This window comes from Catharus ustulatus, chromosome 5, assembly GCF_009819885.2.
Source record: "Catharus ustulatus isolate bCatUst1 chromosome 5, bCatUst1.pri.v2, whole genome shotgun sequence".
NCBI classification, from domain to species: Eukaryota; Metazoa; Chordata; class Aves; order Passeriformes; family Turdidae; genus Catharus; species Catharus ustulatus.
Genome location: NC_046225.1, coordinates 953,321 through 966,726, shown reverse-complemented (window position 1 = coordinate 966,726; position 13,406 = coordinate 953,321). Strand labels below are relative to the sequence as shown.

Genomic DNA, 13,406 nt, shown 5'->3' with positions numbered 1-13,406 from the left:
AGGACTGTGTCCCCCAGGCTGTGGTGGGCGTGTGGCACTGTGTCCCAAGCACTGGCAGTGCTGCTGTGTTAGCCAGGAGCAGCTGGCCACTCCTCACTGCCATGGCTGGGCTTTCAGGATTCATTTCCAGCCCCTTCCTTGCAGAGTCCCTGGGGCTCTGAGCGCTGGGCTCATTCACATTAGCTGTGTTTCTTGGCATTGCTTCGCTCTCCTACAGTTCCTTAATTACAGCTCTCCTGCCTTCTGTCACTCAGGGCTCTGCTTTCCATTGCCCCAAAGTCCCTTCCTGCCACCAGCTCATCTGTCACATGCACTGATCCACCTCCTCTCCACATGGTCCAGAAGATTCCTGTAAAATTCAGCATTCATGCTTTCCCCCCCTTCTCTCATGTATTCTTCATGATAAATACCAAACATTTCACTAAAACTAGTTTATGATGTTTCTTTCAAGTAAATATTGTCATCAGTTCTGTGTCAGAGGGTTGAAAATTAATCTGGGTTTGATAGACTGAAGTAGGTGGCTTTGTCAAAGTTCTTCTCCAGGTGTAGTTGCAAGTCCTTATGTAGAGGAAAACTTTTTTGCACTGAAGAAAGAGATAATTGCTTTACTAACATTTTTAGAGATTAGAAATAGATGTTTTGCTTAAGATTGGATATATGCCTGCAAGGAAAGAATCTCTGCTGTTATCCAGTCAAAGGAAGGGGCTTTCTGAGCTTTGATCTCCTTGTGCCACATGTCCTGATATTTCTTCAGAGGTTTCTGAGAAGAATTTAAATTGATTTTGTAGAACTCAGCAGCTGCTTCTGGAGTCAGGGACACAGAACATGCAAGCCTTTTCCACAGGGAGTCTCTTTTCCTTGCAGGTATTCCATGACATTGCCTATAAAGCCAAGGACCGTCAGGACCTGATCGCAGGCATCGATGAGTTTCTGGATGAAGTGATTGTGCTCCCCCCTGGGGAATGGGATCCAGCCATTAGGATAGAGCCCCCCAAGTCTCTCCCTTCTTCAGATAAGAGGTAACAGCAGCAGAGGGCTCTGTGGTGGAAGAGAAGTGGGCATGAGGTGTGGGAAGAGCCAGTGATGTGGTTGTGCCAGGTGTCTGGGGTGACCTGCACCTGTCTGTCACTGCTCAGAAAGTCCTGGAGACATTTCCAGGCCTTCCTCAGTAGCTGGAGGGAGGATGTTCCTGAAAGTCTGTGCCTTTTGAGGTGATGCTGTAGGCACACAATAACACAGCTGGTGGTTGGTCCTGGTGACGTGCTGTGTCCTTGCCTAGGAAAAACATGTACTCAGGTGGGGAGAACGTGCAGATGAACGGAGACACGCCCCACGACGGGGGGCACGGCGGCGGCGGCCACGGCGACTGCGAGGAGCTGCAGCGCACGGGCAGGTCAGTGACACCCTGCCATGCTTCCCTTGCTTGCCCCAACACTCCCACCCCCATGGCCTGGCTGTGCAGGCTCAGCTGGGACCCCAAAATGTGTTCTGGGGGCTTCTCGTGCCCAGAGTGAGGCTGCCTGAAGGGTTCTGAGCATCCAGCTTCAGCAAATCGCAGAATGTCATGAGTCAGGTGCTCACTAAATGATAAAGAGCCATTAAAAAGGACAGAAGGCCCAGGTGGGTGATGCCTGAAGTCAGATGAACCTTAAGGGACATAAACGTGGCAGGTACAAGTCTCAGTTAATCCATTTGGATTGCTGAAGGGGTGCCTTAGCCAAAAGCAGAGATGTTCCCTTTTCTGGACATTAGTGTTGCAGTTGAATTACACAGCTGAAGGCTTTGATGGATATAGATAGAAACAGAATAGGAATAGATAGGAGTAGAAATAGAGAAGGTAACAGCTCTCCAGGCCCTACTCTCTGCTTTATTACTCTGCTTTGTGCCATGTAAAAGTCCAGTGGAGTGGGAATGCTGCTCAGGTGGCCACAAAACAGCAAGCTCAGCATTTCAAGATGCATGCACAGGGATTCATGGTGGCTTTGTGCCCTCCCTCCCACTCTGTGTCTCCTTTTTCACTTCTAGTTCTAGTCTAAATTCTAGTAGAAAAGTCTGAAAGTCTTCACACTGCATTGGTGTGTACAAGGCAGTGGAGCGTCCTGATTTGGGGTCAGAAGGTGTGTGCCTGTCTGCCACAGTGTCTCTGCAGTCCTGGCATAGGTGGGAGCTGTGAGCAGGGAAACAAGAGGCTAAACAAACTTTCCTTGTGCTGGCAGTGTCAGTGCTACGTGGAGTTTGTAAGAGTTAAATACTGTCTTGTCTGTGATCATACAAAAAAGTCTGGAGCAAGTTCTTGTGTTGTCCAAGAGTATTTCCCGTGTGTTTTTACTTGTAGTTTTTTTTCTGGATATTAATTTGAAGCATTTTTCCATGCAGCAGATTGTTTGGCTCACCCAGCTGTGGTGTTTGCTATGTGGAGAAATTCAGGCAGGGATTTAGACCAGAGTTAATCCATTTTATTACATCAACTAATATATTTGGGGAGGAAAAAACCAGCAGATGAGCTTCCTGAAATACAAACTGTAGTGGTCTGTTTCAGCAGAAGCGTGGCTTGTAGTCCTGAAATTTGTCTGCTTTTCCAGCTGCATCACATGTTTGAGATATTATCTTTGCTTACAACATTCTCTCTGAGATCCCTGCACCAGCACAGCTGTGATAAGGCTGTTTGCAATGCGGTGATCTCACTCCTCTGAGATAACACTTCATTGCTGGCAGTGTCTCTGATGACTTAGCGTGGTGACTTCCCCTGTGAAACATCTTGCACGAGTCTCCTCTTGCTTGTCCTTGCAGGTTCTGTGGGGGCTTGATCAAAGACATCAAGAGGAAAGCACCGTTCTTCGCCAGCGACTTCTACGACGCTTTAAACATCCAGGCCCTCTCAGCCATCCTCTTCATCTACCTGGCCACTGTCACCAATGCCATCACTTTTGGGGGGTTGCTCGGGGATGCTACAGAGAACATGCAGGTGAGCAAGGGCTTTCAGAGCCAGCAAACACAGCATTTGCCTCTCGCTGTCCAGTCAGAGCAGTGTTTGGCACTGGCCAAGCTGGAATTCTTGGTGCAATAATAGAGGTGTTCTGTGTTTTCACTGCTTTCTCAGCTGCTGTGGCTGTCCTTTGGCAAATTGTACAGAGGTTTCTTAAATGGTCAATAAAAGCAGGCCCAAGAGACAGAGAAGGTCATCGCTCCTTCTGTAGAGAGAAGTTCCTCTGATCTGTTCTCGTTTGTACCATTTTATTCCAATTAAGTTTGCTAAGTCTGAATCCTCTGCCTGATTCCTGAAATACCTGGGCTTTGGCCTCTCTGGTGAAAAGAAAATCCCAAAATAATTAGGAAAATGAGTGACACGGGAGAGAAATGTCAGGTCTTTAGAAAGATAAATTTTGTAGTAGTGGGAGGTCACATGCTGAGAACCAGCCACTTATCCATGGACAGGCTGGATCAGTGGCTTAGTTCAGCCTAAAGAGAAGGGATTCTTTATTAACTGTGCTGTAGGTGCCTTGGGTTAGTGGAATAGTAGGAAAAGTAGGAGGTTGTGTTTAGATGGATTCAGTTCAGCCAGTCCAGTTCAGTCAAATCTCCTAGCAGTAATTGAGCTCATAATGACAATGCCTGAATTATTAATTTATGCAGGTTTAATTAAGTCAAACATAGGAAATGAGGGCACGTATCTGGAACCCTGCGCTCCCCTGTGATGAATTACAGGCTGGAGTAAGATCCAGCAGGCTGTGCAGTGCCCAGCTCCCCTCTCTCCTGCACAGTTTGCCTTTGCTGAGATCCATGGAAGTCAGCAATGGAGAGGACCCACAGTGAGCAAAGCCTTTGTGCTCTGCACAAGGTGCAGTCTTTGAATTAGAGGAGGAAGGGGAAATGTTACCTGATTCCAAATCTAGTTCAAATTGAGAATCAAACTGAGCATGGCCCATCCCTGCTCCCTGTCCTGGGAGCTGCCCCAGCCAGCACTGCCTTCACAGCTCACTCCTGAGTTTTATGTTTCCAAGAAAAGACAGTATTCCTAGTTACAGACACGTGGAAGAATGCAGGGAAAAGAGATCGCAGATGCTCTGGCCACAAGAGCCCTCTCCATGAGTAATACAAGAGGAGTGGAGGGGATCAGCTCTGTATTGGGCTCATCCTTACAAGCTCCCAAAGGCAGCCAGCCTATTGCTTTCCTCAGTGTAAACACCAACTCAAGTCTTCTCCAGGAAGAGAGACACAAAACTGGATTTCAGTTCTTGCAGCACCCCTGATAAGTCAGGAAAGCTGCAGCCCCATCCCTGCAGAACAGGCAGAAGGGAGGATCAGCACATGCTGCTAATTTCTGGCTGTTCAGCATGCATGGTTATCCCAAGGAACTCTGCACTGTGTGAGACCAAGCTCTTGGTGTGAGCTGCAGGGGAGGCAGAGGATGCTGTGCCCTTGGTCAGGGGCACAGGGTCACAACAGAAGGGCCATTTAGAGAGGGGTATCCTGCAGGAGTGATCTCTCCTGTGTCTCCACAGGGCGTGTTGGAGAGCTTCCTGGGCACGGCTGTCACGGGTGCCATATTTTGCCTTTTTGCTGGTCAGCCCCTCACCATCCTGAGCAGCACAGGACCCGTCCTGGTCTTTGAGCGGCTCCTCTTCAATTTCAGCAAGTGAGTATGTGGGGGAGAGGGCGGAGGGCAGGAATGTCCCACACGGAGGGAAGCCCAGCCAGGGAATGAGCTGCCTGCTGCTGGGGAAGGAGGGGATTAAGTGCACAAAATGAAATGTCTCATTCCTCCTTGAGATGCAGTGCAATCACATCAGGGATTTTCCCGGCACGCATGTCCCAGGGCGCTGCCCAGTGTGTGGCTGCCTGTCTCTGTGGGGCCTCCTGAAAATAACCCTTGGCCACTTCAGTCCTCTGGGAGCAATGGGCTCTAGTTACAGAGTGCTGCTTCTCTGACTCCCACAGGAGCAAAGAAATGACTCCTGCTCTTCACTAACAAAATCCCAAAAATTTGTCCAGTAGTCATTTGAAACAATCGCTGTTATTTAGGAAAGCAAATGTGTCTTTGGTAGAAACAGCTTGCAGAATTTCTGTGGTGGAGCTTTCCTGCATTTAAAGGCACTTGGGTTTTTTCCTTTTAATTGCTGTGAAGAGGTTCTGCTCCCTCCACGTTGTTTACAGCTGACACCCAGAGCTAAAGGGAGCTCATTTTGTTACGTGTGCTCATTTACCATTCCCACATCTGCAATACCAGGAAGATACACTGGAATCCCCAAAGGAATCAGCAGTGTCATGGATGATTTCACCCGTGGGGCTGGTGATCCTTTGGCTGGTGTTCTGCAAGCAGATTGTTTTAGGTTACACAGAACACACCCCACATCCCCTGTAGTCTGTTCTCAGCATGGCAGGTTGTGCAGGACTTGTGTTCCTATGTGCAGGGAGGGATGGGGGCTAGAAAAAATAGTAAATTAAGATTATTCCAGGGAGGGAAACTGGAAGCTGCCAAAGGGTGAGAATTGCACAGTGGAGCAAGTGTGGGGGGCATCTTTCTTTTCTTCTTTCATCTGGAATAAGTGAATAGAGATAGGAATGGACACACTGCACCTGTTGGTGTCTGGCAGGCATGACAAAGCCCAGGTGCAGCTCACAGCAGGAAAAAAGCAAGACAGAAAAGCACTTTTGTTTTGGGAGGGAGAAGGTGGTTATTTTTAACCTGAGGAGGAGGTGGGGTTCATAAAAGCTATTGTCTAACACCCTGCCAGAGCAGAAATGCAGGAGTTTTCACAGGAAGCCTTTCTTACAAGGAAATTGGAACTAAGTACAGTAGTTTCACGAATACAAGCCGCACGGATTATAAGCCGCACCCCCGGTGCCTCGACAATGTTGCTGTCTTTGTCAATAGATAAGCCGCACCCCGAATATTAGCCGCACTTTCGTTCGTCGCGAGAATCCGTGCGCAGCTTTCACAAATTGGCCAATTAGTAAGAGGATCGCGGCATAGCGGGCTTTACTGGCTCGGGGCGGGGCCAGGCAGGCTCGGCCCGCTCATGGTTGCCGACGGGGCCGGGTGGCCCAGCTCAGCGCCACGGCTCGGCGGGGTGGCCGGGTGGTGCTGCCGCCGCCGCCGCCGGGCTCGCTGGCCCCCCTCTCCCGTCAGCACCGCCCCGCTGCCGCGTTCGCTCGCCCGGCTGGCAGGGCTGCCGCCGCCGGGCTCGCCCCGCGCCGCGCCTCGCGAGCGCCGCGCCCGCCCCGCGGCGCTTTCGCGGCTCGCGGCTCGCGGCTCGCGGCTCGCGGCTCGCGGCTCGCGGCTCGCGGTTCGCGGCGGCGCTTTCGCGGCTCGCGGTTCGCGGCTCGCGGCGGCGCTTTCGCGGCTCGCGGTTCGCGGCTCGCGGCGGCGCTTTCGCGAGCGGCGCTTTCGCGAGCGGCGGCGCTTTCGCGAGGGCCGCTTTCGCTCGCCCCGCCGGCAGGGCTGCCGCCGCCGCCACCAGGCTCGCCGGCCGCCCCCTCCCGTCTGCACCGCCGCCGCGTTTCCTCGCCCTGGCCGGCACTGCAGGCCCCCGCACCGCCGGGCTCCCCCACGCTGCTGGCCCCGATTATGCTGGGCTTCCCCCGCTGCCAGGCAGCCCCACCCGCCGGCCTTCCTGCTTCTGCCATGCTCCCCTGCACTGCTAGCCCCAGTTCTCCCGGGCTCCCCCGCCCTGCTGGCTCAGGCTCTGCCGCCCGCCCCCGACACTGCTGGCCCCGCCTCTGCCAGGCTTTCCCACCTCTGCCGGGGCCGGCCGGGCTCCAGCTTGGCTTGGGGCTGCCGCGGGCTCTCACTTCCGTGTTGGCAGCTTTTAGAATTTTGTTAATAGATTAGCCGCCCCGGAATATTAGCCGCACTTCCGGGTTTCCACCAAAATTTTGGTCAAATTGGTGCGGCTTGTATTCGTGAAATTACTGTACTTTGATTTTTCAGTAATGCGTTTGTGGTTGTTCATTTTCACAACACACTGTTCCCTACTAGGAGCAAAAGTAGAAAAACTTCCCATCTCCTGACTCATTTGAAGTGTGACTCTGTGTGTCTGAAAAGATCCCTAAAAACCCCTTGCAGACCCAGCCATGTGTCTGGCCTCAGGTGCTCTGTGGTGCTGGCACCTGCAGGACATGATGCTTTTCTACATGCTCTTTCAGCTTCAGAAGTGCTGCAGGAATTTGAGGAGTAAAAGCCAAAATAATACAGTTTAAAATTTTTGAAGTTCTTCAGTGGTGTGGAGCAGTGTACCTGGGTTTCTGCCAGCTGCCTTCAGATGGGTGGGACCCCCTGGCCCCTCAGGCACTGACTCCACACGTTTCAGAGCTGTCACTCAGGTCTTGTATTATTATTTTTATCTTCATTCCATGTAACATCTGCTTTGTGCTTCCTGATCTTACCTAACCCAGTGTTTCCTTTCTTGCCACCCTTGTGTTGTTGCAGGGACAATGATTTTGACTACCTGGAGTTCCGCCTCTGGATCGGCCTCTGGTCAGCGTTCCAGTGTCTCATCCTGGTGGCCACCGACGCCAGCTTCCTGGTCAAGTACTTCACCCGCTTCACTGAGGAGGGATTCTCTTCCTTGATCAGCTTCATCTTCATTTATGATGCTTTCAAGAAGATGATCAAGCTGGCAGATCATTATCCCATCAACTCCGAGTTCAAGGTGGACTATATCACACATTACTCTTGTGCCTGTAAACCACTAGATCCAGGTAAGGGAGTGTTCATTACCTCTCCAGACTGTAGGTGGGAGGTGGCCTTTGCTCTCCTCTTCCCTTGTGCTGCAGCCCAGATAATGGGTAGATTATTCCTTCTTTATCAGTTGCCTGGGGATATCCTATCTTAGTCTCAGGAAGCTGAGAGATAGAGTTCACCCTGCATCCCCAGTGGAATGCCAGTATAGCTGGCCTTCCTGGAACTCCTCCAGGGAGCATCATGACCAGTGGAGAAGCTGTTTCTGCACCCACATCTCCTTACATCCCTGTGGCTGTCAGTTCCAAATGGCATTCCTCCAAGAATTCCACAGAGGGGCAGAAGTGGTGGCCAGGCCACTGCCACAGAGCTCAGGTCACTCCCATTTCAGGAGCTGGATTTATTCAAGGTGTTACCCAAACATGGGTGGTTCCCACCTTCTGGTGGCATGGATGAGAGGGAAAGCACAAACAATTCCTTCCTTTCCAAGAAGGGAAGTGTATCTGCAGGGCAGCCTATCTCTGGAGCATAGGCTGTGTGGCAGGTAGAGCCTGTGTACTTATGGCTCTGGGAACAAAAGGTTACAAACCCCAAATCCAAACTGAGATGTCGCAGCAGATCTCGTGTTAGGAGTGGAATTGAGCCAAGGCACAGACTCTCAGTTAACAATGTGAATAAGGTCCTGGTTTATTCTTTACAGTTTAGCCATCCTGACTCTGACTACATCAGGTTCCTGCTGTGGGGTCCAACTGCAGACTCTGACTCCACCAGACCCAGACTGATGTCATAGCAACTCTCTTCCTTGTTTTGTTCTTCTTTGTATCTCTCTGGATTGTTCCTCCTTCCCCTGGGCTCCTCTTCTCCCTCCAGGCTCCCCCTGACTGCCAACCCACCCCTTTTATCTCACACTTACCTTTATTAGTCACAGCTGTGACCAGTGAGGGCAAGGCTGTTCCTCCTCTGTGATATTTGGTACAAGTGTGCCTTTATGAGGTCACCTGTAATCTCTTCTTCTACACCTACACTGAGAGACGCTGGCTGTACCTTAGGGAAGTGGGGACCACTCCTAGGATCCCACAAACAATGGGGAGCGATTGGGAAACTTGATCTGTGCCTGAAGTAAGCTGCAGGTTATCTTGGCACACCTGTCCAACAGGAAGAGCTGCTGGCTGCTGCTTGCAGGTGTCAGGAGCCTGTTCCCTGGGGGCTGGGTGCCTGCCTTCCCTATTAAACACAGGCTCTTGGTGTGCTCATGAATGCTGGTCTGCTTCTGCCTCCCCTGGAAGGGCAGAGTGCTTTCCTTTTAGAAACTAGGACGATGGGAATGGTCAGTGCCAAATTGGAAGTCTCCACTTCCCATTGAAGCACTTGTGGCTCTCCAGACATCCAAGTGCAAAAAGTTTATTTATGCAAAACCTCAGTAATCCATGAGGACAGGGGCCACGAGCCCATTTGCAGGAAGGACTGCATTTCTAAGTGAAATTTCAAATTCATGGTTCCTAATGCTGCAGAAGCCACAGGGAATGCTTCTCCTTCTTTCAAAGAAATTATCCCCATCCTGTTGATTTCAATTGCCTGCTCTCTTTTTTCTTTCTTTTAATTCAAAACTGTGTTTATGCTGGACACTGAAATGTATTTTGCTTTTCTGGATATCTTTGGCATTGTGCTTGCATTTGAAATTAATCATTAGGAGTGTTCTGTGGGTATTTAATTTAATCCAGAAATCATTAGAAGAATATTGGAAAGCTATGAAATATTATATTGTCTGTCTGGTTTTTTGTGGGGTTTTTTTTACCGTGAACTCAAAATATAATCCCAGTTGGGTTTGGGTTATGTTTCACTTAACCTTTTCTTTTTCTGTTTTGTGAGTGATTCATGGTACAGGCTTTTGAGTCTCTCTGAAACACTTGTGACTCACTTTACTGAAGCAAAGAGGTGGCAAACAGCTTGACAGAGTCAAGAGATTATTTAATAATTGGAATTGGCTCTCCTTCCTAACTGTTTCCTGCATCCTGCTCACCATACTGCCTTTTTTCTTTTCTCTTGCAGTTAATGGCTCATTACTTAACAGGACAATGGTGCTGTCAGACGACGAGCTGGTCTCTCCCTCCTCGGAGCTGGTGAGTTCCCCTTGGGAAGGCAGGGATCACAGGGACTCACAGTGTCATGGTGCCACTCTGCTGGCAAGCTCTGGGTAATGAGGAGGAAGAAGTGGAGCTTGATGGATCACATCTGCGTGTGGGGGAAGGAAGGAAGGAGAGGCACAGAGTAACAACCCCTTTTAGGCAAACACCAGCAGGAAGATGGTCTCACCCAAACCCTTCTATGATGCCATGATTTTTAGCTTCTGCATGATGCCTCCCTGTTCCTCTCAGATACCCTGTCCCAACGTGGGCAGAGTACACACAGCCACATGGAAACATTCCCTTTTTCCTGCAGGACAACACCACCATTGACTGGGCAGCTCTGACAGCCAAGGAGTGCTTGAAGTACGGGGGTCAGCTTGTTGGCAACAACTGTGACTATGTCCCTGACATCACCCTCATGTCTTTCATCCTCTTCTTCGGCACTTACACCTGCTCCATGGCCCTGAAGAAATTCAAGACCAGTCGCTACTTTCCCACCACTGTAAGTATCTCCTGTCACCCCATCAGTCTTTCTGAGGGCACAGCCTTCCTTTTGGAGCTGCTGTCCTGCACACAGGTGCTCTGCAAGGAAGCCAGGTTGCACTGGCTGGGATAAAAGTGCACCTGGTGTTGGATCTGGTTATCAAAGGTATGCCTGGGATTGCTCCCAGTGGTTCTGGAGAGAACAGATAAGGCAGCAGAAGGGCTGAGAGGAGCTGGAACCTGTTTGGGCGATGTGGCAGGGATTTTAGAGGTGCTGCAGACAGCCCTTCCAAGCTTACAGGCACGTCTCAGGTGCATCTGCTTGTTTTGTCCCCTGGTGAGGCTCCCAGGCCAGGCGTGCAAGCCAGCGCTTGCTGTGTGTGCCAAAGCCATTTCTCTCTGAGACTGCCCCACTTCTGGCATTCTGACACACAGGGATTTATCCTGCATGGATGTTTACTGTTCCACTGTGTTACAATTGAACCCCTCTTACTTTTAATAAAAAGGAAACAAATTCCATCCAGGCTGGAATGCAGCTCAATTTATCTGTAACCATGCAAACCCAGGAAAACTGGAAGGAACAACAGCTCTGGAAAGCTCACACAATGCAGTGGCTCCTGTCTGGTTAAATTCTGGGATCTGATCAGTGGCAGCTCTAAGTTGTTGTATTCCAATGACTTCAGGAGAGCTGCAATCTTAGGGATTTAGCTGAGAAGCCTGTTTTGTTTTCCTCTCTTTAGTTTGACTTGCTACTTGAACAGCAAACAACAATCTTTGCCAGTCCTTCAGAGTATCTCTTTCTTGGAAGTTTGTGTTGTTTTTGTGCTTCCATTTAGACTTTCAGAGAACACAGCAAAGTACCAAGGCATGTGTGGCAAATGACCCTGGAAATTATGGTGGGCACATTTATGGGAGCAGAAACGATGAGCTTGTGTTGCCAGGGTTTCTCATGTAGACACTGAGGCGTGGGTGAGATGGTGTTTGGTGCTGCTGACTCCTGTGGTTATGATGCCACGTCTCTTTCAGGCCCGGAAGCTCATCAGTGACTTTGCCATTATCCTGTCCATTTTGATTTTCTGTGGAATAGATGCCCTGGTTGGTGTGGACACACCAAAACTAATTGTGCCAAGTGAATTCAAGGTATGTTGTTTTCAGCTTCTTTGCTGGCTTTTGGAAGAGGTTCCTTTTCCCTCCCACCTGCTCTGTGTGGAATGACTTGCCCTTGGAATGGGAACAGTCTGGAAAGGGCTGGTTTACTCAGGGGGTTAGGATGCTTTTTGTCAGCATCATTTTAATTGGCTGATTTACCTCCTGAATTCTGCCTCCATACTTGGAACCTTTGATAGGTGTTAGTGGGAAGGATGAAATTGCTACAAACACCCAAGTGTCTCCCTGGAGCTCCACTGCTGGAAGCAAACCTGGCTGTGGGATGTCACCAGCCCTGTCCTGCACCTCTAACACAAACTTTCTTCTCCTTGCCCTTCCTAGCCAACCAGTCCCGAGAGGGGTTGGTTTATCCCACCTTTTGGAGGGAACCCGTGGTGGGTGTACCTGGCTGCAGCCATCCCCGCCCTGCTGGTGACCATCCTCATCTTCATGGACCAGCAGATCACCGCCGTCATCGTCAACAGGAAGGAGCACAAGCTCAAGGTGGGTGTGCCTGGAGCCTGGGCAGGGGTTGGTGTGTGCTCCTGCCACCTTCCTCCCTCGTGGACACCAGCCCATTCCCTGTCACTGGCTGCTGTTTCTGAACAGGAAGAGTGGCTTTGTGGCCGGAGCTGCACGGTGCTGTCAAATGGGAGCAATAAGCTGCAGAGATTTGGGACATACCAAGGCATAGCCCCAGTTGGATGTTATTTAAAGAAGGGCTGATATGTAACAGCCTAAGATGTAGTCATGTTTTTAAAACAAACTTTCCAGACCAGTGCTATGCAGTTTCTCATGCCTGTAGGGTTTTTTTCCTTTCCCGGTACGGTCAGTTCTATTGAAAAATATTAAATTCCTGTAAAAGAAGACTCTCCCTTCCTGCTAACAGGGCATGTTTCAAGTGGTCTGACCCGTGGGGTAACAACTCCCTCAAAACATAGGCAGTAGTGGGTCATCATTTAGATATCTGCTTCATCAGTTATTGGAGAGCTGTTGGGAAGGGAGCTTCTGCTTGGAAAAGAGGAGCATGTTTCAATTCATGTGGTCACTGTAAACATTAGACAAGTAATGTGTAGTTTAAAACCATCCTAAGCCCAGCCTGGGGGAAAGAGTGGAAGTACCAGGGGAAGGGAAAGGTTTCTTGTGCACAGTGATGATTGCTGGCTGAGTTTAAAAAAACCCCTCAGAACATCCTTGTTTGCCACCTGGGTCTGGGCAGATAAATTCAGTACAGGACCCTCATGTTGCTCAGAGATGGCTAAACAGATTTAGGTCTGTGTCCTGCACCTAACCAAGCAGACATAGCATTTTCTTAAACACTGTAAGAAAATATTCGCTCTTCTTCCCTCGTGAAGAAGAGGCCCCTCATCTCTGCAGCTTATTAAACACTGAATGTGGTTTTGCTGTCAGCACTGGCTGTACTTTTTTAGTAACAAAATTATAAACACTCCAGCAAAGTACTGTTTGATGTAAAAAATGGATTCCTTGCTTCCTTTGTTATGGTGTGGGTATGGTATTCAGTGAAACTGAGGGTTCACAAGCCCCATCCTGTTGTTCCACACCAAAAACCACTTCTATACACGAGATCTGCTGTAGGAAAAAAGGTGTTTTTTCTGCTCACTCCTTGCTGAGGTGTTGGCAGGGTGTTGCTGGGTGCCCATCCCGGTGCCACCAGCCAGCCAAGGTAAGCAGCACACGTGTGAGGAAAACAGTGAGGACTATTCAAGAGAAACTGGATTGTTCTCCCTCCTGGGTCATCCTGGGCCTGGATCATTTGTTTTTTCCAATGAAATCAAATTGAATGGGATTTAATAAAGGTTAATCTGTTTTAAAATAGCAAACCTTAGAGGTTTGTCTGCTGTTTTTCTGAAGATCCCTTTTCTTGGTGGCTCTTTTGTTTCTTCACTTCTTCTCTTGGCACTTATGGCTGCTGGATTTCCTGTTTCATTTCATTAAAGGATTTTAAAAAT

At 49.7% G+C, this 13,406-nt stretch overlaps 1 protein-coding gene across 5 annotated transcripts in view; it reads left to right on the top strand.

The window, feature by feature from the left end:
- SLC4A4 (solute carrier family 4 member 4) overlaps positions 1-13,406 on the top strand; it is a 106,555-nt gene that overhangs the window by 81,653 nt on the left and 11,496 nt on the right. For all 5 annotated transcript variants that reach the window (XM_033061270.2, XM_033061274.2, XM_033061271.2 and 2 more), the window contains 9 exons: positions 865-1,019; positions 1,280-1,393; positions 2,791-2,965; positions 4,503-4,636; positions 7,430-7,701; positions 9,731-9,801; positions 10,121-10,309; positions 11,317-11,430; positions 11,779-11,940. In XM_033061270.2, the coding sequence (XP_032917161.1) occupies positions 865-1,019; positions 1,280-1,393; positions 2,791-2,965; positions 4,503-4,636; positions 7,430-7,701; positions 9,731-9,801; positions 10,121-10,309; positions 11,317-11,430; positions 11,779-11,940 (1,386 nt within the window). The remainder of the gene's footprint in view (positions 1-864; positions 1,020-1,279; positions 1,394-2,790; positions 2,966-4,502; positions 4,637-7,429; positions 7,702-9,730; positions 9,802-10,120; positions 10,310-11,316; positions 11,431-11,778; positions 11,941-13,406) is intronic.